The sequence below is a fragment of the Miniopterus schreibersii genome (assembly GCF_964146895.1).
Source record: "Miniopterus schreibersii genome assembly, chromosome: 8".
In the NCBI taxonomy this organism is placed as follows: domain Eukaryota; kingdom Metazoa; phylum Chordata; class Mammalia; order Chiroptera; family Miniopteridae; genus Miniopterus; species Miniopterus schreibersii.
The window spans coordinates 2,435,411-2,460,444 of NC_138109.1; the positions used below are offsets into that span (position 1 = coordinate 2,435,411).

The 25,034-nt window shown below is 51.3% G+C and overlaps 2 protein-coding genes across 5 annotated transcripts in view; one reads left to right on the top strand and one right to left on the bottom strand.

The window, feature by feature from the left end:
- Nucleotides 1-9,937, bottom strand: part of NPHP4 (nephrocystin 4) — a 43,789-nt gene extending 33,852 nt beyond the window's left edge. Inside the window, exons 1-5 of the mRNA XM_081144638.1 lie at nt 9,750-9,937; nt 8,693-8,760; nt 6,502-6,674; nt 5,215-5,367; nt 129-301 (exon numbers count right to left, since the gene is read on the bottom strand). Of these exons, the coding sequence (XP_081000764.1) occupies nt 129-301; nt 5,215-5,367; nt 6,502-6,636 (461 nt within the window). The 5' untranslated portion in view covers nt 6,637-6,674; nt 8,693-8,760; nt 9,750-9,937. The remainder of the gene's footprint in view (nt 1-128; nt 302-5,214; nt 5,368-6,501; nt 6,675-8,692; nt 8,761-9,749) is intronic.
- A 274-nt stretch (nt 9,938-10,211) lies between these two features.
- The window catches only part of FBXO42 (F-box protein 42), a 62,677-nt gene continuing 47,854 nt past the window's right edge, over nt 10,212-25,034 (top strand). Inside the window, exon 1 of one of the 4 annotated variants that reach the window (XM_081143889.1) lies at nt 10,212-10,292. The gene's annotated coding sequence lies outside the window, so the exon portion shown is untranslated. Of the gene's footprint in view, nt 10,293-13,661; nt 13,891-15,323; nt 15,409-25,034 lie in introns of those variants that run through there. The other 3 variants (XM_081143888.1, XM_081143891.1, XM_081143890.1) reach the window with 3 other exon arrangements.

Sequence of the window (25,034 nt, forward strand, 5' to 3'; positions counted from 1 at the left end):
GGCACACTGTTACGTGCGCACGTAAGCTGACATGTGCGCTTTCTAGTACGGCCAAATGAGCCGCGGTTTCACCACAGAGGATGCTGAGGAGCCCGAGGACGGGGCACGAGGCAGCGGGAGGCAGGTACCGTTTGTCCTGGGCGGCAGAGGGGGGCGACTCTGGTTTGTTGCTGAAGATTCGAAGAATCCCAAACCCACAGGACAGAGCCTGGAGGGTCCCGTCCCGTTTCCTGCCTCCGGCGACCACTTCCACCACGGCCACGACGTTCGGGTGGTTCAGGGACGTGTGGAAATACAAGGGCTGCAACAGAAACAAACCGGAAGCTGACGAGGGGCTGGATGCCGCCGCCTGCAGGGCAGGACACAGAGCAGGACGCGGCTGTGCTCCCGCCACCCCCGGGCCATCGCCACACAAACGCCACACGCACGGCCGTGTGGAGCGCCGCGTCCCTTCCTAGGCGCCCGAAGACAGCGGGCACAAAGGACGCGACTCCCCGAGAGTCCCAGCTTCTCACCCCAGGGTGTCCAACACCCGGGACACCGGACCATTTGCCTCTGCTCTGGGAACTTCCCATCCACAAAAATGCCAACAGACGCCAGGCCCTGCAGAGAAGACAGAAGCTGGGGGGCCCACCCCCAGGCAGGACCCCGTGGCACTAGATAAAGACAGGACAAGCCCCTGCAAACCCATCCGCTGAGCCGCTTCACGTAACCCTGTAACGCTCGCTGTTCAGAGCGTCAATGCGAACCCGCCAATGTTGACTCTCAGCCTTTTACGTGGAATTGTTACAAAGCTGCATCCGAACTGATTTTGCTTAAGCAGGATCCTCACATTTCTTGAGGGGCTAAGTAATTATCCCCAGTTCAGAGGCCAACTCACATCTTTTTACGACAAAAATCGCGTTATCTTTTTTTTTTTCAAGATTCTTTGGGACCTGAGCCAAGCAGGCGATACTCAAATTGCTCTTCAAAGGTTTTCCCCGCGTAACCTTTCCATCCCCTCTGGCTCTGAGCTCAGGGGAGCCAAATCGCAGCCTCTGCACCGTCAGGAATTGAAAGCATCTTCACGCTGCTGCTGTTTCTTTCTGTCTCGTGAAGCCCAATGCAGTTGCTTTTATTTAAAACTCACACGAGTCACAGGCACGGAAGAGAGACGGAGGTTTGTGAATCAACAGGAGCTCGGCTGTGGCTCTGCACTCAGAGCGTCCCCGGGAACCCAGCGTCTGTGCTGGGGTCACGCTGAGCACAGAGACCACCCCCACCAGGGGGCTGGGCCAGGCTGGGCAGGGCTGGGCAGGTGACTGGGCCCTGGGATAATCCCGTTAACGAGCCTTCACCTCCGTGTCACCAGGAAACGTTTACTGTAATCACAGACTGTCAGCCAGGATAACACAGAGACACATTAAAACATCACCCACAAGGTATAAATCGTTTTTTCTATTCTCTTTTATTGCAAAATGATGAAATAATGGCCACTTACAGCTGACAGTGGCTGGACCGAGGGAGAGTTATGTTTCTGTTTCCGAGACTCGGGACTGGTCTAAAGCCCCACGGTGCAGCCGAGTTTGTCACTGTCCCACCTTCTCTGTGTGTGCCTGTGCGCATGGCGTTGACGGACACTGCTACACGCTTTTCCTTTCAGCCGTGAAACAGGCTCGGACGCGAAGCAACGATAACCCCACAGTCAGAGGTCACCTTGAAAGTGCACTGACTCCAAGCTGCCTCGGGACCACGTTTCCATGTCTCACCCGCATGACAGAACAGAAACTGGGCCTCTGAGGCCCTGTCTCTATGGAGAGGTGGCAGCCGTGGGTTCCCTGCTGCGCGCCTCAGCCACCCTCAGTGGCACGCAGAAGCCACGGCTGGCGACAAGGCCGGGAAAGAGAGGAGGAGACACTGAGCCGCCCTCAGTGGCACGCAGAAGCCATGGCCGGCGACAAGGCCGGGAAAGAGAGGAGCAGACACTGAGCCGCCCTCAGTGACACGCAGAAGGACAGCAACAAGGCCGGGGAAGAGAGGAGCAGACGAGCCGGCACCCTCGGAGGGGTCTTCTCCGCAAGCCTGTAACGGCCCATCTTCAGGAGGACTAATTCACAAGTACTCCTGCCGCCTCCACCTGCTGGCCCGGCCTCCCTCTGAAGCTCCGATGGCTCCCTGGACACGAGCAGCCCTGAGACTGGGGGCTCCGAGCCGGGCGCTCTGCTCCGCAAAGCTCTCCTCTGGGCGACGCACTCTCTCTGATCCCAAAGCCAGAAGCGTCCTCTCGTCTGGGGGGCTCACCCTTGTCCACACCAAGCAGCACGGCCGTGGAGACGGCCCCCCAGGGAACCACCAGGCCCAGCGCGTGAGCCATCCAGGGTGGGGTAACCTGGCCCAGAGCGACAGCCTGACTGCAGCCAGGGCTGAAGGGATCCCACGCCGCCTTGTCCACCTGTATGTCCGACGTCTGTCCATCTTACGGCAAACCCTAAAGAAAATGCCCCCAGCGGCCCCACTCCGGACAAAAGGCAAGTCGCTGGCTGACGCAGAAAAGTAAGCAGACCGGTCACCACTTGAAGGCAACCCCCGCCCCGGGGAACTGGAGTAAACACAACAACATATGCTGACAGGTATGAACCCCTGCACTGCCCCAAATGCCAGGCGGTTAAACCCCCACGCAGCTAGGTCCCAGCACTGGACGCATCCTGGAGAGACACCATTTCTCTTTCCAGGACCATCTATCACCACCCCCTTTCTGGCTCGGAGCCCCAGCCTGGGAGGAAAGAGGCCGTCCTCCGAGGGACAGGACGGTCGCACTGCGGCTCTCCCAGGAACGGAGGGGTTCCTGTCTCTCCCGTGGCTGCACAGAGGGCGGAAGGGGAACCACGACCGGCCGTGAGGCCCGCGCGGAGGGGCGGGGCTGCCCCGTCCCTCCTGGAAGACGCCCTGGGGTCTCGTAGGGTTCCCCTGACACTCCCTTCAGCCCCACTTTTAAAGGGAAATGACATCGCTCTCATTGACAAGGAGGAACATTCAAGTCAGCGTCTCATCGAGGGGCTTAGGGGGAGTGGAAGCAACCCCATTACCTGTGTCTCGAGGGGGGCAGCTGATTTACCTGTTACCTTAGCAACACCCGGCTGAGGGGGGCTCGGGGAGGGAGGACCCCCTGGGCGGGGTCTCGCCTGTCCGTGGAGAACCCTAGGGTTCCTGCCGGTGCCCTCACAAGCTAAAGCAGGGAAAGCGAGCCTGGCACGGAAGGCTGAGAGCGGCGCCTAGGCGGAGAACTTAAGGGAAAATTATGTACGTCTCAGAGAGAAAACGCAGAAGCCGCACGGTGCTCTGGCTCCCGGGTTACTTTTTAAGGCACTTTTTGAGAGGCTGACCGAATGATGAGCAGTCTGGGCAGGAGTGAAGGGCGCCCTCCCCGCAGGGGGAGGTCTCCAAGGAGAGCCCACCGTCAGCTCTGAGCTGAGGGCCTGGGCGGGTCGTCTGGCTCTGGCAGCGGAGCCCGGTGCCAGGAAGTCATCACTTACAGAAAAGCTCCCGGCTCAGGGTCAAGGCCAAGTAAGGAAACAGCGCTTCTTCCAGGGCTGCATCCTACACTGACAACTCAATAAACCCGAGCGCGCGGGTGATGCATGAACCCACGCCCAGCTGGGTGGCCAAGCGAATCCCAGCCTGGCCCCCTGCTCCTGCAGCCGCAGCCTCCAATCCGATCACCCCAAGCTGATGCGTAAACCAGAAACACACAGGCAACTAGTGAAATCAGAAAGCGATATCCACCAGATTCCCGAATCCCCTCCAAAAAGGGCAGGTTGGACTTATCTCTGCGTACGCGGGGCACGCAGAGCAGCCCACAGCGTCACGCAGCCGCGTGAGCAGCACCCCCTGCCCTCCTGCGTCAGCGCCACCAGGGAGGCACGCACTGTGCAAACGTCACACACACACATGCGCGCACGTGCACACGCGGCGAAGGGCGCTTCTCGGGAGCTAAGTGAACTTGACCAGACCTGATTTTCCATGTTCTGAATGTCGAGGCAGCAGGAGGTGCTGGGCAAGGACTCACTCCCGGGGCATGCATGCCCTCTGCTGCTCGCCAAGGGCCTAGCAGCTAGAGCCGCCTTCCCGGAGCCACCCTGGCTCAGCGTTGCCTCGACCAGAAGCGCTCTGCCCACCCCACACCTACCTGGCTGTGTTCTCCCCTCAGGAACTCCAAGACGAAGGTGCAGATTTTCCCAGGAGCCTTCAGGACTACGGTCCTCACTAACCACTGTCCCAGCCCCACGCCCAGCTCAGCGGAACATGACGGGTGAAAACGGCAGAGGCTGAGCTGGAGCAGACTTGGCTGCCAGGCTAGGAACCCAAGGCCCAACCTCGGTTTTCCTTACTCGGACTTAAGCTACAAGTTGGATGCAGTGACAGCTGAAGCCCCTCACCCCCAGCACGAATGCTGAACCCCGGGCAGTGCAGAAGGAGGTGTGGGGCTCTGAGGGCTGCCTCTGACAGTGCCCTCGATTCTGCAGGGATCACCTGCAGCAGCCGAGCACATCAGGATCCGAGTCCAGGCTCTGCCACCTGCTACCTGGGCAGGTCACTTTACTTCTAAGTCGCCATTTGCTTATCTTAAAAGAAAGGTTCCCTGCCAGCTGAATGCACAGGTGGATGCAGAGCCCAGAGCCAGGGCTCAAGTGGGCAGAAGGCTGTGGTACGTCCCAGGCCAGGGCTTCGGCCAGGCTGCCCAGGGCTTTGCCCCCACAGTTCTCACTTCCGGCCCAAAGCGGGCCGTGCTGAGCTGTGCACAAGGCCACCTCTTGCAAACAACCTGGCTCAGAAATAACCCAGGAAATCAGATTAATTACATGGGTTTTTAAGTTGCTCCACTGTAGGCAGAAAGAAAGAGCAAGGGGAGGGAGAGGGGATACGAGAGGGAAAATGGGTGACTGAATGAGATCAAGAATTTCCTAACTTTGTCCCAAGCATCCCGAGGCTCCTTGAAGGTAACAAGACCACACAACCACCACCACCCTCCCACTGCTCCGGCCAGAGCAGAGCACTCATCCATTGAGGACACCTGGCCTCCACCTGAGATTCTGTTTGGAAATGAGGGCCTGACCTAAGACCAGCGTTTTGATTCTGGGTCTGTGGCTCACAGGCATTCCTAGGGTCTGAGACGCGCTGTTCATGTCCCCAGGTCAGGGTGTGCCCCTGGGCCCCGAACACCTGCTGTCCGCCCACCTCATTAAAGACGATCCTGGACGGCTGCCTCGAGAGCGGCTCCGCGGGTCTCGCTGTGCTCTTCCACGTCCTCCCAAAGAAGTGTCGGTAGGTGACGTCGAAGAGAGACACGCGAAGGTGGCACGACACGTCCGACAGCACCTCCAGCACTCCCTAGGAGACAAAAGGGGTCAGCCTGGAAGGGTTCTCAATGTCAGGAGCCACCACACAGGTGCTGACGAGAATCCTGGTAAAACTGGCCTTGCAGCACCCACCCCCTTGTTTAGGTGTCAATTTCCTTTCCAGGAACTACTACTCAGAACACGAAAGTCCCCAGGGCACAAACACGGGCTGGAGACCCACCCAGAGCCAAGGAGACACAAGAGGCTGGGGCTGCAGAGACAGATGCATCTGACACCACGTGGAGCCAAGAGAGAAGTCCAGGTGACATCACATGAGTGGCTGGATCAAGCCACACCTGAAGCTGATGATCACTATGGGTTTATCTATTGTGTGAGTTAATAAATTACCTTTATTTTTTTAACTTTATTTCTTTTTTGTTAATCCTCCCCCCAGGATATTTTTTTCCATTGATTTTTTAGAAAGAGTGAAAGAAAGAGGGAGAAACAGAGAAAGAGAAACATCAATGTGAGAGAGACCCATCGGCCCATTGCCTCCCTCACGCACCCTGACTGGGGCCGGGAATCAAGCCTGCAACCAAGGTATGTGCCCTTGACCTGAATTGAACCTGTGACCCTTCAGTCTGAGGGCTGAAGCTCTAACCACTGAGCCAAACCGGCTAGGTCAATAAATCACCTTTAGCTTAAGCTATTTTGGGTGGGTTTTCCATCATGGACAACCAAATGAATCCTTCCTGATAACCACAAACTCTAAATCCTCAACTTGCAGGGATTGCCTTGGGATGGTATTAGCAAAGGAAAAGCAGATCTTTGAGGACTGAGAAGTCTCGGCCACAAATACAAAGCAGCCAGAGGCTATAAGACAGGACCTTTCCCAGAGCCACACACCTGCAGTGAGGTTCAGCTTTGGTATTATGTCCCTTTGTTACTGGGTTTCAAAATTGCTCCACTGCGGGCAGAAAGAAACCTCCACCCAGTGTCAAAAATGCCGACCGGGTCTCTGAAACACGCATTCTCTTTGCTGATGGGCCACTTTGCCTCCCAATATTGCCAAGGCCCAAGGTAATGGGAACAGTGGTAAGACTCAAATAAATAAGTGAAAATCAGTAGCCTCCCAGCTGAGAGCAGTAACCACATGTGTTGGACAATAAGTAGCAAGTTTCTTTACCTGCTTAATTAGTGGCCCATCGAGCCACTTCAGGACACACTGGAAGGCCGTCGATTCCTTCACGGGCTGGCGTGCTCTGTGCGGATGGGGAGGGACCAGCACGTTTTGGTCAAAAATCTGCTGCCAGTCATGCATTCTGCCTGTCAGAGGGTCACGTGGGCCTCTAGGATCACCTGCACCATTCATGTTCAAATAAATAAAAAAGTTATAAAGGCCACAGTGCTCAGAGCAATTATTCTGGAAGTTTCCTACCTCCTACTGAATCCCAGAGGACCCAGCATCCCCGAAACCCATACTCTGCAATCCCACCCTCCACACCCCAGGACGGCAGACTGGCACCCACGCCACCTTCCCCTGGCAAAGGTGCCAGTCTCCTCCAGAGAACCTCTTGGCTCCTCCACCCATGAGCCGACTGGAGCATGACTATCCTAGCCTTGGTGACTGGTTCAGGGACAGACACACAGGGTTGCTTTGTACAGCTGCAGAGGCTGAGCATGCACAAGGGAACCAGGCCTGGGGGACTAGGGCTGTCTTAGGTGGGATTGGGGATCATGACCCAGTCAGAGCCCATGAGATACAAATCTCAGAGTTTCTACTGGTTCTGCTGAGAGTGAAACTCTTCTCTGCAGCCCCTGGAGCAGAGGTCATCAGCCTGAAGCTACCAGGGGCCAGCACAGGAGCACCTACCTTCAGACACACATAGAAAGCAGGCAGAGAGGAAACCAGAGCAAGGGCCAGTGGGTTCGGGTGTCATCAGTGGACCCAGCCACCCAGGACAGCTCAGCTACAGGAAATCTCTCGTTGCTAAGCCAGCTGGGGACAGGATTTGAGTGTTACCTGGCTCACTAAGGATGTTACCTGCCTCCCAGTCAAACAGGGATCTAAACCTTCCCAAGATTCTTTTCAGTTGACACAGATTCATAACATCTTGGCTCTACCAAGGGGCTGAATTCTGTGCACTAAATGACAAGCAAGGAGAACAGCAGCAGGTTGGTCCCCAAACCCCTGAGGTTCCCCAGGCTAGTCAAGGGCTCTACAAAGTCAAAGCTATTTTCATAATATCCAGATGAAATCTGTCTTTTTCACTGTGTTGACACTTGTGCTGATGGAGCGAGGCAATCAATGGTGGGCAGCTGTGGGACTCAGCCTGCCCTGGGGCCAGAGGACAAGGCCCTGCTGGTCATTCTGCTCACCACTCACAGCAAAAAATGATTGGCTCCACTTACGGATGCCCTTGGTGAAACTGAAGAGTGAAAAATTTCTCTCTTCTCTACCCTGAGTATATTCATTTTTTAAAATATTTTTTTTAATTGATTTTTAGAAAGAGAGGAAGGGAGAGGAATAGAGATAGAAACATTGATGAGGGAGAAACATCATCAATCTGCTGCCTCCCGTAGACCCCTGCTGGGGATCGAGCCCATAACCCGGGCACGTGCCCTGACCAGGAATTGAACCAGTGAACTCTTGGTTCCTGGGCCGAAGTTCAATCACTGAGCCTCAATGGCCGGGCTGTATTTTTAATATCCTTTGATGAAATGGGAAATACAAACAAAAAAAACCTGCTGGGAAATGGAGGCAGTGGTCATCCCCGGCAGGGTGAGCCAAAGGGACAGGAGGCCCCAGGGGATGGAGTTCGAGAGCACTGGCCAGGGAACTGGGCAGATCCTCGCTCCCTCTGACTTCTGGAGCGTCCTTCACCCTCCCTGCATCTGCTTTCCACCTGCACAGTGAGGGGGCTGTGAAGCTGCCTTGAGGTCTTTGCTGCTGCAGCCCCCACTCAGCAAATGTCTAGCAACACCTGTTCTGGTGTTGGCCACACGTGGTGAAGACCAAGGCCCTGACTTCAAGGATCTAAAGATCCAGTGGGAGAGAAAGACAAAGGGCGAGTGAGCAGCACAGAGATGACAAGCCTGATCCAGCCTCCTTTCTGGGGGGCTGCAAGCAGGGACAGGGGGGAAAGAGGAGAGAACCCAGGAGCTAAAGAGGTAAGCTGGGCCAAAGTCCAGGCAAAGGGAGGGACAGGAGCCGGGAGGAGCTGTCCAGGCCCAGGGACGCTTCCTCCCCAGAAATGAACAAGATCTTGAATAACGGAGAACCAAAAGCTTTGTAGAGTTTTTTGTAGAGTAAGTGGAGATCTAATTAAGCACTGCCTGGAATTCCCTCGTTCAGGAAATATTCTTTGAGTACCTACCACGTGCCAGGCCCTGGAGAAACCGTGCTGACCGCAGCAGGCAAGCTCCCTGCCCTCATGGCACGTATCTGGGGGAGGAAGACAGGGTGCAAGTTAGCAGGGATAGAGACATGGTTGTGACCTATGGAAACCAGGGACAGGAGGGGACACTGCGGTGGCAGAGGCCACATCTCCAGTCCTCCTTTCCTAACTACGCGAGCTGAGGCTGGACTTCCTGCACATGCTTCAACCAAAACCAGACAGTGCAGCCCAGAAAGGACTGGGTCTGAGAACTCGGTGTCTATGGAGACAGGCATTGAAGGAGATGTGCACAGGTGGGGCCTACAAGTCTGAGGGAGGAGCAGGCAGGAGAGTGAGCATTCGAGCCACAGAAAGGGGCCAGGTGGTGAGCTCGGAGCCAGTCAGGTCAGCTGGCAGGACAGCAGAGGGTAAAGGCAGGCGGCCTTCCAGGGACTCAGGACACAGGCAGCGGGGTGGCCTCCTGTGTGGGCCAGGGAGCCCGGAGATCTCCGTAGGAGGCGGTTCCCACAGGGGGCAGACACCCACAGGGGATGGGCACCCACAGGAGATGGGCACCCAGCCCAGGGCTGGCACCCAGCAGGGGACAGGCAGCCAGCAGTGGTCCCCACGGGGTTCGGGTGGCGGAAGGCCGCTGGGGACGCCGAGTAGGGGACAAGCAACGCCGGGGACTCAGCAAAGTCAAGGCTGTAGGTACCGCGCCCCCCTTAAGCTGGGGGGCTGCAGAGGGACTCAGGGTCAAGGGGCAGAGGGCGGAGGCCGAGTCCTAAGCAGCCACAGATGCCTAAGCAACTAGCAGCCCGGGCCGAACCAAGTGTCAAGGCGGGGGGGGGGGTGACATGCAACTGATGAGGGCGCACCCTGAGCCCCGCCAGGCCGCCCCGCCCCGCAGCACCGAGTCCAGCGGAGAGAGGTACCGAGCACTCCCAGCCCCGAGTCCGAGAACCCGGCCGGCCAGCGGCCCCAGCGACTGGAAGCTGTGTCCAGCCTCCCCCGCAGCGCCAGCCCACGTGGTTCCGCCCGCCGCGGGCCGCGTTACCTAGGAGACCAGCTGCCGCGCCGGCGCCGGCGCCTGCGCCCACCCTGGAGCGAGGAGGCCCGCGCTCTGGAGGAAGAGACCCACGGCAGGCCCAGAGCCCCCCGCGACCGGCCGGTGGCCACCCGAGGCGCAGGCCTCGCAGGCCGGGGACCCGCCAGAGGACGCCCGGGCCGCCGCCACCGCAGGAGGAGTCTAGCCGGGAGGGCCGCAGTACGACCCCAGCCGAGAGCCCGCCCCGCGTCGCCATCGTCGGCCAATCAGAGTCCAAGTGGGGCGGCTCCGCTCCGCCAGCACCAGCCAATCGGCGCGGCGGCGGGCCCTTCCTGATTTGCATGTCTGGCGATTTCTCAGCCAATGGAATTGTGACTGGCGTGAATTCCAGCCAATGATGAGCTGCCGGAGGCGTGGCCCCGGCCGTCCCTCGGGGTGCGGAGGCTGCGGGAGGAACCTGGCTGAGCGGGGTTCGCGGCAGCTGCAGGCGCCGGGGCCGGGTGGGAAGGAAGATCCCCACCTGGGCCAGGGACCCGGAGCTGGAGCCGCCAGGTGAGTGCAGGTGGGGAGAGCGGCGGCCGGCACCCGCGAGGCCCGCGGCGATTCTCCATCTCCTCCTGCCCGCGCGTCCCCGCGCCCGCCTGCGTCCTCACCTCCCCTTCAGCCGGCGGGCTCACCTCCTTTCCCATCATCTCTCTTCCCCACCATCTCCCTTCCGCCACCCGATCCTCCCTAGCCTGCCCTATCTGCCGTCCCCGACCCCTGCCCCAAACTTCACCCCTCCCCTCGTCCTGGTGCCCCTCTGCCCTGTTTCAGTCCCCTCGGCTTTCCGCAGCCTCGCCCCCCCCCCCCCCGCCCCATCCCCTCCCCATTCCATCTCCTGGCTTCTGCGCAGCCCCAGCGGAGAGCTCCTGGTGCCAGTCCTTCCCATCCCTCCAGCATTTTTGCTCCTGAAGGCTCACCCTGCCATTCCCTCCTGGTCCCTGTCCCCATCCTCCCACCCATTCTGCTCCTAGTCTCTCCCTTGGGCGCTCTGTCCACCTTGCCCCACTCCCCAGGTCCTTGGCACTTTCTTCCTGCCCCCCCCCCACTCCCTCCCTGTGCCCCTGCAGCATTCTTAGGCTCTCTCTTCCCACCTCCCTACCTGCAGCTGCTCCCCAAGGACTCAGAGACCCAGCGACTGCGCTTCTGCATACTGCAGTTAGCAGCAGCTGTGTACCTACCCACCTCTCCAACCCCCTCGTAGAGCCCAGCCTCACCTCAGAGCCTAGCCGAGCCTCGGGCCTAGCCTAGCTTAGCCTAGCCAGGACAACCTGGGCATATCTGAGAGAGCCCTGCGAGGCCTAGCAGCCTAGGCCTCTCGTGGAAAGCCCAGCGGGGCCACGAGCCTGGGCCTCTCTTGGAGAGCCTAGCCTATCCTCGGAGCCTAATACATGAGAATGATACGAAATTCACACTTTAATGTCCACAAATAAAGTTTTATCATAATATAGCCACACCTATTTGTTTACGTATTGTCTATGACTGCTTTCAGACTGTAAGGAGACATCTGGAGTTTCAACAGAGACCATAAACCGTTCACTCTCTGGCTGTTATGGAAAAAGCTTGCGGACCTCTGATCTAGGGTCTTGAATTGTCTTTATAATCTTAGCATAGCTGTTTCAGAACTTTGGAGAGTTCTGTTTCCCTTAAGACAACCATTTCCATGCTAATTAGAAAGGTGGGAAAATCCACAAGAGTAGGCTGCAGAGACAGCATAGGAGCCCCTGACTTAGCAACTTAGTGTAACATAGGCTTCCCCATGGCCCAGGTCAGCTTTGTTGAATGGACTCTGGACTCTTTCAAAGCAGTCTGATACTTTTGAATGTTGCATAGCCCTAGATATAATATCTTTGATAAAAGGATCTTTGCTCCTGATTATAGGAACACTATGTAAATATGTTTTATAATTCTGTGTAAAGTTGGTGTGCACTCAAATGAAACCAGCCCATGGCAGCTGCTGCTCTCTGTGCAGGCCCATGATGGATCTCAGAAGGAATGAGGGGGTTGGAACTAGTGTCTGTTCCCTGCAGGCCAGTCTGGTGCCCGGCCCCGTTAGACTCATTGTAAGTTGCCACTGCCAACTTGAGACCAAAGCGTGTGACTTGTCAATGTGCAGAGTCACATCATTAAAGACTGTTGCCAGCCTCAGAGCCTAGCCTTGCCTCAGAGCATCAGAGCCAAGCTTGGGAGCCTTGGAGAGCCAAGTCTATTGTCGGAGAGCTGAGCATGGCCAGAGCCCTGCGAGGCCAGCCTGGGCCACTTTCTCTTGGAATCTAGCTTCAGAAGCCTAGCCTCAGAACCTAGCCTAACCTCGGAGCCTAGCCTTGCCTCTCAGTAGACTGTAGGGGGCTAGGCTAGGCTCCATGATAGCAAGGATTTTGTTAGTTTTATTTATCACATAGCTCATAGTTTGGCACACAGTAGGTGCTCACTAAATATTTGACTACCTGCCCTCTTAGTTATCAAATTTCCAGTTCATTCATTCATGCATGCATGCATTAAATATTTAGTGAGTCCCTACCGTGTCTCTATATTAGGTAATAAAGTAGTGAAGAAAACAGACAAAAATTCCTGCTGTCTTTGAGCTAGGAGATTCCGGGTGGAGTGGTTCTGTATTTCAACCTGTTCTAACATGATCCAGCAGATCCAAACGTACCTAAGATAAGAATCCTCAGAGAGCTTTAGAAAAAGTATGAGGCAGGGTCTAAGATGGGCCCTTGAACCAACATTTTTACAAGGGAGCACTTAATAGCTGGTCCGGTGTTTCTAACATTGAGCTCTACATTGGCGGTGGTGGGATTGATCACAAGTTTTGTGACAATTTTTAAGCTTTGTGTTTTAATATTTTTAATATTTTGTATCAGTTATGATTGCCACGTTTTTCCTTTGCAGTGACATTTCCTAGCTGAAAGACTTGAGTTTCTTAAATCAGTGTTTCTCATACTGGGATTCCATGAGTGTATTCCCAGGGGTCTCTGCATTGTGCAAGTTTAAGGCACACAGATCTAGCGATTTCTACAGTGAGGATGACTCAAGTCGGCTCCATAATGCACTGCCCTCCCAATCTGAGAGGGGACTAGGGTTCTGATCCAGCCCCGTGTCCCAAGGTGGTGGGCTGGCACCTCAAGGTTCCCTTGGTTTTCCGCGCAAGGGATGAAGACTGAAGCCCTTGGCCTCTGCATCTCTGGCATTTCCTTAGACCACTCGCTATCCGTATGGTTTCATGAAGGTTCCCACCTACACACCAGACTGCTCCCTTGGAAGGGGGATTTTGCTGGGCCCGGTTGTGTGGCCTGGTGATAGTGATAATGGAAAGTACAGGAGCTCAAGAACCAGATAAGCCGAAGTTCAAATCCTACCCTGCCTCCCCCTCTCCCCAAAGGGGTGTGGCCCTGGGAAAATGACTGATACTTCTTTGCGCCTGTCTCCTCATCTGAAAAACGGAGCTAGTCACAGGTCTCACAGTGGTCGTTACAGTTTAGGGAGGTTTCGCTTGCACAGCCAAGGAACTGAACTCCCACCGGTTAACGTCCAGGAGCGCTTGCAAATTCCACAGCCCTCACCTGCGCGCATCGGGCCCCAGGGTACGGATGCGTTCATTCCAGGCCAAACTTCTATCACGGTCTCCAGCTAGTTGCCCCAGACACCGAGAAGGGTGGGTGCTCACCTGGGGTGGGCTCTAGAGACCCCCAGGGAGAAGGGCGCGGAAGCTCGACGCTTCTGCCCTCCAGCTGTGCTCCCGCTGGCAGGTTCCAAGCCCAGGAGAACCTCAGCCCGGGCCACGCCCCTTCCCCGATGGCCCCGCCCCCAGCGGCCCGGCGTGCGTGCGTGCGTGCGCGCGTCTTCCGCGCCGGGCCCCGCGCATGCGCACTCCGCGCCGTCTTCTCAAGGGGCCTGAGCAGCGCCGGCGGCGGCGGCGGCGGCGGCGTCTGAGGCGAGGAAGATGGCGGCTCCGGGCGGCTCAGGGTCCGGCCGGCTGTGAGGAGCCCCGAGCGCGGCCAGCGCGGCCTGCGGCGCAGCGCCCCCGCTCTGGCCCTGGCCCCGGCCCGGCTCCCTCACCGCTGTCGTCGGCGGAGCTACCCCGAGAGCGCGGCGCGGGCTGGGCCAGGTGAGGTCTCGGCGCCTCCCGGGGCCACGGCGGGGAGCGGGCGCCTGCTGCCCTTTCTGCCCCGGGGCCCGCGGCCCAGAGGCGCGGCCGTCTCCTCCTCGGCCTCCCCGCGTTAGGCCCGGAGGAGCAGGAGGAGGACGGCCCCCCGTCCAGCCGCCCGGGGACGGGAGCGAGCCCGGCCCCTTTCCCGCAGCGGGGCGCTTCTCGTCCCGCTCCCCGAGCCCGCGACAGGGGTGGGACCTCGGGGAGCCCGGGAAGCCGGAGCCCGGTGCCCTGCAGTGGGGGCCGCGGCGAGGGGCGGGGGCCGGAGGCGGCCGGAGAAATACAGCCGCCGCCGTCCCGCCGCTGGGCCCCCTGAGCGCCCCCGCCCCGGCGACGTGGGCCCGCGGGCCCCGGGTGGAGGGCCGTCCACGCCGCGGCTCGTGCCGGGCGACGGCGGAGGTGGGAGCGGGCTCGCCCGCGGCGGGGAAGGAAGCTCCCGCGCGCGGCCTCTGCGGAGGGCCCTCGGGGCTGGCGCCCGCAGCCCCGAGCGCTCGGAACCGTGGCGCGGCGCAGGCTCGGCACAGCCCCCCTGGCGGCGGCTGCCGTCTGTGAAGCCTCCCGGGCCTCGCTGGGGACGTTCAAGCTTCGTGTTCTTCAATCGCCCGAAGCTTTCGGGCTTTTTCTCTTGCTTGGGGTGGGGGGTGGATGCAGACGCCTCGCCGGCTGCCACTTGCTGGCGGGGCCTCGTCCTGGGCTTGGTGTTCGTTTTGCAGAACAACTTGTTGTTGTTGCTCAGATGCTAACTGGGAGGCTGATTTACTTTTTCTCACGGGGGACGTCGGCGTGAAGTCTTGTGGTCTTCCCCCCCCCCTTGGGGAATGGATGGTGGCTTCATCTGGAATTGTGCTGGGGGAGGGGGGCGAGGGGATGGATGGATGGATGGCTTTGGGTTGGACGCACCCAGCACCTTTCGCAACGTACCTGTGTTTGGCTGCGTCGAGGAGCGATGGCGTCAATGTGGGTGTCGGAGGGAGGGGGAGGAATTGAGAGGAAGTCCCCCCGTTTGGAGCTGCGCGTTTAGAACCCGCCCCGAGGCTCCTCCGTGGGCGCCGAGGCCCGTGTCCGAGCCCTGACCTGGGAGCGCGTGGTCCTTCCCCGCGCGCGTCTGTGCCCGCCCTAGCTGCTGGCTTTCCGCAAGCCTGGTGTAAATGTATCACGCAGTCTACCCATGGGTGCTCTTGTCTGTTTCCAAAAATGACAGCTATTTAGTTTGAGATCAGCTAATTTTTTTTTTAATTTTTTTTTTAACCGTTTGACCCTTTCTTAAAGCCATCTCCACAGAGATGTGTGGATTTTCTCAGTGCCTCGGCTAAGGATGGAAACCGGAGCCAACAACTAGCTTTTCTGTCGTAGAAAATCGGAGAGCCCCTCTACACTGCAATTTGCTGATGAAGTTGAGGCAGTGAAATGTCCTGGGGGTGTGAGGTTACGCCTCCTGGCACAGTGTGTTGCATTGTTGTGCGAAATCATCATCAGGTATTGATGCAACTTCACGCCATCCGTGACCTGCTCGCTGGCGAGCCGGCATTTCTCCTTTCGTAATCCCTCACCCTTCTCAGAGGCACAGAAAGAACAGGATCGGGAAAAACAGCTGAGGGTGCTTCTTAATGTCTGGTTTCTGTAGTTCAGACCCTTCTGTAAAATTGGAGGCTGTGTGTTTCCCACCTGTTAAGAGGAGCCTGCACAAAACATGCTGGCAAAGCCTCTGCGTTTTACAATGTTGAGGTCCCAAGGAGATGTTCTCACAGTGGTGAACACACAGGTGATTATCTTTGTGATTTCAGAGTTGTTTAGGTCAGTGAATTAACTCTTTATAAAGCCAAAAGCCATTTGGGTAAATAATGCCCTCCCCACTTCACAAGATTGTTTTGTGGATCAAAAAAAGGTCATGTTTGTAAAACTGCTTTGTAAAATAAAAGGTATATATCAGGTTGATTATTCAGTAATCAGTTTTATGAAAACACCATCTAGGGCCCTCCATCTGCTGGGCATTTTGGAAAGTAGGTGCTAACGATTCTAAGGCAAGATAGCTTTTGGTCTCAGGTCCCCTGCAGCCTAGCTGGGCATCCAGACCAGGCAGCCAGTTAAGTTCTGTGTGTTGTAGTGTAAGAAGTGCCCTGAATCCAGCCAGGCAGGGGTGGTTCTCAGTGCCAGCACAGCTTCCCCAGCCTTCCCTGTTGTTCTGCAGGAAGCCTACCTTCTATAAAAACTTTTTTAAAATTCTGTCATTTCTTTTCTGCTTTTATTCATTCACTGTCATGACACTTCCCACACAGCATGCCCCAGTTACTGTTTCTGCATTCTCAAAAATCCAAGGGAGAACCTTTCTGAGAGTGAGTCATACGCACAGGCAATTGACACAAACACGGCAGCTGCAGTTAAAATCTCTCGGATTACTGAGTGGTGGTAATTTAGAGGGACTGTGCTGCTGTCTTTGTTTTGTAAACTGGTACAGGAAGCACTGTATGGTTTTAATTTGATCACAGTTAATAATGTTTCGTTGTCACTCAGAGTGTTGACTGTAAGTGACTGTTAGTACCGTCTCCTTTCTCCCAGTAATAAGTAAAATGAGAAGGTCCTTTTCCTTTTTGTGTGAAACTGACCGCATAAGCCAGAACTGTACTAAACTGTTTTATAGAGTTTGTTCATGTGAATTGACGTTGCTTAGTATTTCTGATAATGAGCTTCTGTATCCCACTGCAAGTTCCTCATCTCAGTGCTGTGCTAGTGTTATAACTAGTTTTCACGTTGTTGCCTACATTCCAGAAATGTTATAAGTTTTAGGATATGTTTTTATTGATTTTAGAGAAGAAGGGGGGGAGAGAGAGAGAGAGAAACGTTGATGTGAGAGAGACATCGGTTGGTTGCTTCCTGCACCCACCCTGACCGTGACTGGGGACGAGCCTGTACCCCTGGCTGGAATCGAACCCTGGGACCCTTCAGTCTACAGACCTACACTCTAACCACTGAGCCAAACTGGCCAGGGCTAACCATTTATTTTAATATAGTAATTAAGGTAGGCTTTGGCCCCGGGTGGACCCAGGCTCCCACCCTAGCTCTGTAACTTTACTTCGTTACAGACCTTAGCTTCTCTAAGTCTGTTTTCCATCTATTAAATGAGGATAATGGTGTCTATTTTATGGGAAAATCAGATGTGGGGGTGCATGTGAAATTCGTAGCACGTTGCCTAGTGTGAAGTGAACACTCAGATCTTAAACATTATTATTGTATTGTTGTATGGACATGAAGGCTGGGACAAGGGGAGCTTACCGCCTGGTTTCCTACTGTGCAGTTGCAGGGCCTCCCCATCTGGCATTAGGAGGACAGGTTTTCTTCTCTGTGGTGCTCTCCTCCTGTCCTTGAGGGGGAACTGGGCTGATTTGTGGCTTCACTTGACACTGCTGCCCTGATGTCTCTCAAGTTCACCCAATGTGGTCTGTCTTCTGTGCTTCTTGGTTTTCCAGGGATGTTAATAGAGCATATCCTCTAACTCAGCTCCAAGTATTCACAGCTGAGTCCATCGTTTCACTTCTCCCTTCAGATAAAAACCTTCAGCACTACGTTCCCTCCTTAACATTCCCATTTCTGTGGATGGAATAATTGTATTCTGGTCTGATAGACCATATACCTGGGAATCATTTTTTCATACTCTTTCATCTCTTGTGCCCTGCCGTGTAATTCTGTGCTACCTTCCTCAGGATCCTTCAGACTTCCATGTTCCTTAGATTTGCTGCCGCGACTCTAGACAAGGCTTTTTTGAGGGGAAGGCAGACTGAATTGGTGTTCAGGTTCTTAGCTGGCCTTGTTGCCAGCGCTCTGCCATGTGCTAATTGTGTGATCATAGTCTCTTCCATATTCAGAATGGAGTTGATAGTTCCTGCCTCCTGGCATAGGTATAAAATATTTAGCTAGAGGCCCAACGCATGGAAAACACTCAGTAAACAGTAGCTGCTGTATTCGAGCTCTTCTTCTTGGTAGTCTTTCGAAATAGTGATGGCTGAGGTGGCAGCTCATGGCAGGCCAGTCTGACAGAACTGTTGTCTGAACGCCTTCTCCTCTGGTTGAGAACTTAGGGTAACTCATTTCTGTTTCTCTCCCCTACTTATTGTTGGCGCTTTCCATATGGCCCTCATTGTACATTTCTAGTCTTATTTTTCGTGACACCCATCATGCAGTCCGTTCAAGCCAGGAGAGTCTCTCTGCCTCCCATACATGTCATGTTCATCTGTACAACTGGAACATTCACTTTCCTAGGTAGCAGATTTTGGTTTTTTGGGGTTTTGTGGGGGTGTTTTCTTCTACCCATCTTTGTAGAGTATCTCCTGTATGCTCTGTCATTTAACCACTGTTGCCCTTGCAAAATTCGGCTAAAGTTTATACCCTAAAAGTGCCTGGCTGGCGTGGGTCAGCTGTTGAGCATCAACCTATGATCCAGGAGATGCTGGTTTGATTCCTAGTCGGGGCACATACCCAGGTTTCAGGCTTGATCCTCAGTGGGGGGGGTGCAGGAGGCAGTTGATCAGTGACTTTCTCATCATTGATGTTTCTGTCTGCCTCTCTCTCTCTCCCTTCCTCTCTCTGAAATCAATAAAGATATATTTAAAATAAAATAATAAAAATATATCGTAAAAGAAATGAATTGTCCTAATTAATTCCTGTCAAATAGCTTAAAAGGGATGTATCATGCACTACAATTCATATGTAATATTTTTAGTGCCTTATAGGCGCATTTAGTGCTTATATGCTAAGCACTCAAACATTCATTCAGCATATATAGCAGGTCCTTGATGTTTTGTCCAGTGTCGGTCCCATATATTGTTGATGAGATGCCGTAGTAACTTAACTTTTGTGTATGTCAATTATCCTGTGGTAAGATTGGGTTTGTTATATGAGGTTTTGCATAAAGTTGCAGAACCTATTGATGACATTAAGTGAGGAGTCTCTTTACTTTTGATTCTTACCGGTTGATGTTCTTAGAGTTTTCTGAAGCATTACATGATCCCAAGTGTCTGTTGAATTCATCTTGCCTTTTTGTTTCATTGGTCCATTCATTCAACATTTATTGAATGCTGCTGTGTGCTAGGCATGGTTCAAAGTGTTAGGGATACAGTGGGCAAAAATAGATAAGGTCACCAATTTTCTGGATCTTAGTTTGAGTTGGAGAAAGAAATTAATGAATGAACAAAATTTCAGCTAATAAGAACTACAAAGAAAACAAAACAAGATGATGATGATGATGATGACGACAACCTGGGGCACAAAGGGAGACTAATTTCAGTCATGCACAGCCTAACAACCAGGATACCTTCTGAGAGATGCGTCGCTAGGTGATTCTGTTGTGCGAACGTCATAGAGAGTGCTTATACAGATTAAGTGGTACAGCCCACTGCACACGCAGGCCATCGGGTATACCATCAGCACGTACGCAGTCCATCCTCGACAGAAACGTCATTGTGCAGCGCACGACTGTAATCGAGGTTGCTGGTTTAGAGAAGGTGATGTTCGGGCTGAAAGATACAAGGCAGTAGCTTTAATGCTGAGTTTCGGGGACAGAAGAAATACCAAGTGCACGGGACTAAAAGCTAGGACTCAGGACCTAGTGGGATTCCCAGGTTGCATTTGGGTGTTATTTAGATTTTGCTTCTAAAACAGCCTTTCTCCTTCCCTTCCCTTCCCTTCCCTTTCCCTTTCCCTTTCCCTTTCCCTTTCCCTTTCCCTTTCCCTTTCCCTTTCCCTTTCCCTTTCCCTTTCCCTTTCCCTTTCCCTTTCCCTTTCCCTTTCCCTTCCTTCCCCTTCTTTTCCTTCCCCTTCTTTTCCTTCCCCTTCCTTCCCTTCCCCTTCCGACATTGACTTTTTGAAGAGACCAGTCTGGTTCTCTGGTAGACGTTTTCTTTTTGTTTTGGTTTTTTGTTTTTTATTTATTTATAATATATCTTTATTGATTTCAGAAACAGGGGGAGAGAGAGAGAAACATCAATAATGAGAAAGTTGTCATTGATCGGCTGCCTCCTGCATGCCCCCAACTGGGGATCGAGCTACAACCTGGGCATGTGACTTGACCTGGAATCGAACCGCAATCTCCTGGATCCTAGGTAAATGCTCAACGGCTGAGCCACGCCCAGCCAGCTGACTTTCCATATTTTTAAAGTCAAAAGTTAATGCAGCTAGCTTTAAGCTGAAAGTGTGCATTTTATGAAAGTGTATTCATTTGTACTGCAACTAATTTTGAGGTAACTTCTGCTAAACCAGCAGGGGGGGCTCAGGAAAGTAAAAACGGCCAATGTCAATCTGACTGGATAGTTCAGGATAGAAATAGGATACATAGAAAGATTTGGTGATTCTATCTTTGCGCATAATTGACTACATCTTGATTGTTATAAATTGATTTTTTTTGTAACATCTAAATCTTAAGCCCTCCCCCACCCCTCATGCATATGTGTCATTTTGCATTTCCTTCTAAGTCACATTCTGGTAGGCAACAAACATCTGGTGCAATTGTGTTGTTTGGAATCCGAAAAATAATATTTTTCTTCAATTCTTTAAGTTTACAGATAACTCCTTGTTCTGGCCACAACACTATGTAAACAGGAAGTAATAATGAAGATAACTATACTAACCTGTTTAGTTAAGTAGGCTTTTCTTTATAAGATAAACATTTAGAACTGTAACTCCAGGCTTCTCTCATGTACTGTTTGTTGCATTTTGTAAAAATGGATGTAAACAGAACTTGTGGCTAAGCCAATTTTGAAAGGAAGTTTTCCTTGTGTTAGGCTTTTTGAATTGGCTTGTTTAAATGTGTTTCTTTAGCCATCAGTCATTTTGGAGGAAAAAGAGAATATTTTTTCTCTTCTAGTGTAATACAAGCAGGTGAGCACTAGTGTAAATAAAGTATATAGTTGCTATACTGGTTCTTTGTAAAGGACTATAATTTTGGACCTTTAAAAAATATTTTTTTAAGTTTATATACTCAGAAGGCAGAAGTAGGAATATTATTTGTACAAAGTAACAGTAACAAATTCTGTTAAAATGAAACACGATTTAAAAATCATTTGGAAATTGAGAAATACATACTTTTTACATGATGAAAAATAGTTTCAGGAACTTCTTTAGAGATAACAGCATGAGATTTTTAATCATGGGATGATAGATGTTAAAAAGATATAGAATGTATAGAAATCTGTTATTTCTCCGAGTATGCCTTGTGTGTGTAAAGACAGACAAAAGTTATGCCCATTAGAAGCCAAGATCAAGTGATACTGACCTTGCAGGAGATTTGACCTCCCTCTGGACCATAGTGTGTGGCAGGCCCTACTTTCAGGGGAAGCCTCTTTGGGGCTTAGGGCTATTGGCATCAGGATTGTAAAGTACACATTTTTCTCTGAGGGGTCTTGCCTCCCTTTGTAATAACATAGGGCACACTGTTTTGCTAACCAGTTTGAAATAAAGGTGAGTATGTTTACATTTTTTGTGCTGATTAAAAACATTGATTCACCTAATTTGTTTAGAATATACAACTTCTTTCCTCAAAGGAAACTGGTTAGTAAACTCATCTTCTGGTATAAAATTGGTATATATGGTAAAACATTTATTTTCACTACTGGCTTGTTTGAAATGTTTACTTTAACCATAACTTCTGCGATTAGAAATGTAAAGCGAATATAAACAAACTCTAAGACAGCCCTGATGGGTAGCTCGGTTGGTTAGAAACTTCCTATAGAGGTGTCAAAATAATATGACAATATTGGTAGTACAGATAAGACTGCTGAATACAGCTTTATTTTTTATGGATTTTTTTTTTTTACTTAAGATAAAACAAAGATATGTAGTCAAAAATACTGTATTTTAAGCTACATGAACTGATTTCCCTCTGTGGTGTTATGCCACCAACTTGATATAAAATTAGGTAATTTTATTTCTTAAAATTTGTTTTTCTTGATCATATCTCAAGATCACTTTTACCTTTCTAAAACACTATTTAATGGATGTTTGCTCTCATCCAAAGAATTTCAGTGTAACAAGAAAATTTGGCCCCGCCAGCATGGCTCAGTGGCTGAGAGTCAGCCCATGAACTTGGGGGTCACGGTTCAATTCCCACTTGGGGCACATGCCCAGGTTGGGGGCTCGATTCCCAGTGAGGGGCATGCAGGAGGCATTCAATCGATCATGATTCTCTCTCATCATTGATGTTTCTCTCTCTCTTCCTCTCTCTGAAATCCATAAAAACTTTTTTTTTAAGTAGGAAAATTTGAATGTTTGTGCACACCTGCTTGCCTGTGTGGCTTATCTCTGTGCCCTCTTAACATTTCTCCTGCCAAGGGCCCCATTATGTGGTTGCAGCTTAAAGAAGAAACAGAGAAGTAGACAGCCCCTGACAGCCCAAGCGTTACCTTTCTTTACTGTGGCGATGCTAGTGTGTGGGTGAGAATTCTATCAGTGTACATCAGCTTGATTTTAGAGTCCGTAAACTGACCCAGAATTGCAAAAGTAAAGCAACAGCATTAGGGGCATTTAGTTTTATATTATGTTCTTACTTGGTGGATTTCTTTTAAAGAATACTTAAGTCAGCTGTTTAGAGTAGGCATACCTGACCTTTAGTTCCAAGCTCCGGTGAAATGTTTTATGAGGTCATTAATCTTGTCTGTAGAATCAATTTCAAACAACATACAAATTCTACCTTCACATACTTCTGTCTTGTAGCTGAATTTAATGTTATAAACTTTCTTTGAATACATTTATATTTTGCATAGTCTTCCCTTATTTTTATAGAAATGGTACAAAATACTGCAGTTCAAATTTTCTGGTAATTTTTTTTTTTTACCAGACAATTGATAAGTACACAAAATCTGTTTCCTTGAGCATGCATCAAATTTAAGGAGGGTCAAAGATGGAAGTTAATTTTCCTGACTTCATCCTTTTAAATGTGGACTCTTAAATTTGAATTAGAAAGTTAAAGATCATTAGCCTCCATACTGCCCATCTGAGAAGTACAGTGCAGTACAGCACATATAAAAGGGCAGTTGGCACTGGCAATTTTCACATGTTCTTGGACACCCTGTCTTAAGGCATATTGTCCCCCTTAAAGCAGAATTCTAGCTGGACACGTTGCATCTTGATTGCTGTTTATACTGTGCCTCTGTGTAGACTTTATTGGAAACCATAGCAATAAAAGTGAAATATGGGTTTCAATTAGCCAAGTTATTAATGAGCAGAATTGTAACTTGTGAAGTGGTGAAAAGTAAAAACTATCTGGATTACTTATCTAATGTTGGCTTAGGTCTTGTAGACCACCTAACTCAACAAATATTTATACAACTCTGAGATAATAAAGATACTGTACAAAATGAACAGCGGCCAGAGAAGTGCTGAATTGGCTGGAGGGCATGGGAGAATTCACAAAAGAGATGATTCTTTAATAAGCAGGAATTTGCCATGCTGGCAAGGAGGAGAGCTGTATTGTAGGAGGAGGTCAGCCAGCAAGAACAAAGACCAGAGGTGGGGAAAGAGCTTGAGGTGTCTCAGGACCAGGTAACACAGAGTGACAGGATTGAACTCTGTTAGAAAGAGGCGCTGATCTTCTATTCTCGTTCCTGAATGCCTGGCATGCTTTGGTAGTTATTGCCTTGCAATTTTGTTCATTTTATCAAAACATTTATATTATTTATAGGAAGAAGTAAACGAAATAAGACACTTTCTAGGGTCCAGAAGTATAACTTTATTTACTTTCTGTCCACATGACATACCAAAGTTTCATCCATTAAACCTTCTCATCTATTCCGTAAATTTTCTTGTTTTGGAGAGAAATATATTTGATAATCCTTAGTTCAGTAGCAGTCTGCTTCCCTACTGCACTGGAGGAAGTGTAAGTTGGAATAGTCACCTTGGAGACAGTTTAACGCTACTCAATAAAGACATGCGTCCCTGCATACACCCAACACCTTCCCCCCCAAAGATGAACTGAGAGCATGGTTCTCAGCCTGTGCTGCGCCAGTTAGTAAAACTGAAGACAGCTTAATGCCATTTGACCAACAGTTTTCTGAAGTGTTAAATACAGTAGAAAATTCCAGTGTACCTCATTGTAAGGGTATTATTTTGAGAAACTTAGTCCCAGTTATGTATGTGTTTGTGAAGGTGGACTGATTTGTGAGTAACATGTTTTTTTGTGTGGTTGCTGCCAAGAATGTGTGAAAGCCATTCTAGAAAAACTAAAAAATACTCATTATTTCATAGGAACAAAACATTGGAGACCATTGATTTCTTTCAGCAGTAAGATGGGTAAATTGTGACACATTCATACATTGGAGTTATGCGCTGCAGTGAAAATGAGCTACAACCACATCCAACAACCAAAGAATATATTATTTAGGAATATATTTTTATGGGGTACCCTCATGTGGTAAAACGAGAGAGAAAAGTAAGGGAGTGATAACTAGTGATGAATTCTGGTCGAGTCCCAGGTGGACGTAATGAGGGGCGTACAGGAGACCTAAAGGTCCTGGGGATGTTCTGTTTCCATAACTTGGATGTGGGTACACAGCGGTTTGTTTTATTATTTTTTAGATTGTGCACCTGTGTTCTATATCGTTCTTTTAAATTGTGGTAAAATAAACATAATATAAAATTTACCATTTTAATCACTTTTAAGTGTACCATTGAGTACATTCACATTCACATTGCTGTTCTACCCTCACCGTCATCCATCCCAGGATGTTTCCTCTTCCCCGGCCAAAACCCTGTGCCCATGAAACAGTACCTCCTGTCCTCCCTCCCGCCAGCCCCAGCAGCCACCATTCTTCCTCCCTGTGTGAGCTGACTGCTCTCGGTACCTCACATCAGTGGAAGCATCCAGTACTTAGCCCTTGAGCCTGGCTGGTTTCACTTAGCACTATTTCTTCAGGCTTCTTTCATGTTGTAAGGGGCAGAATTTCATTCCTTTTTAGGGCTGAATAATACTGCATTGTGAGTGCAGACTGTGTTTTGTTTACCCGTTTATCTGCTGATGGACATGGGCTGTTGCCACCTTCTTGCTGTGTGAACAGTGCTCTATGAACATGGGTGAGCAAATACCTGTTTGAGTCACTGCTTTCAGTTCTTTGGGGTTTGTG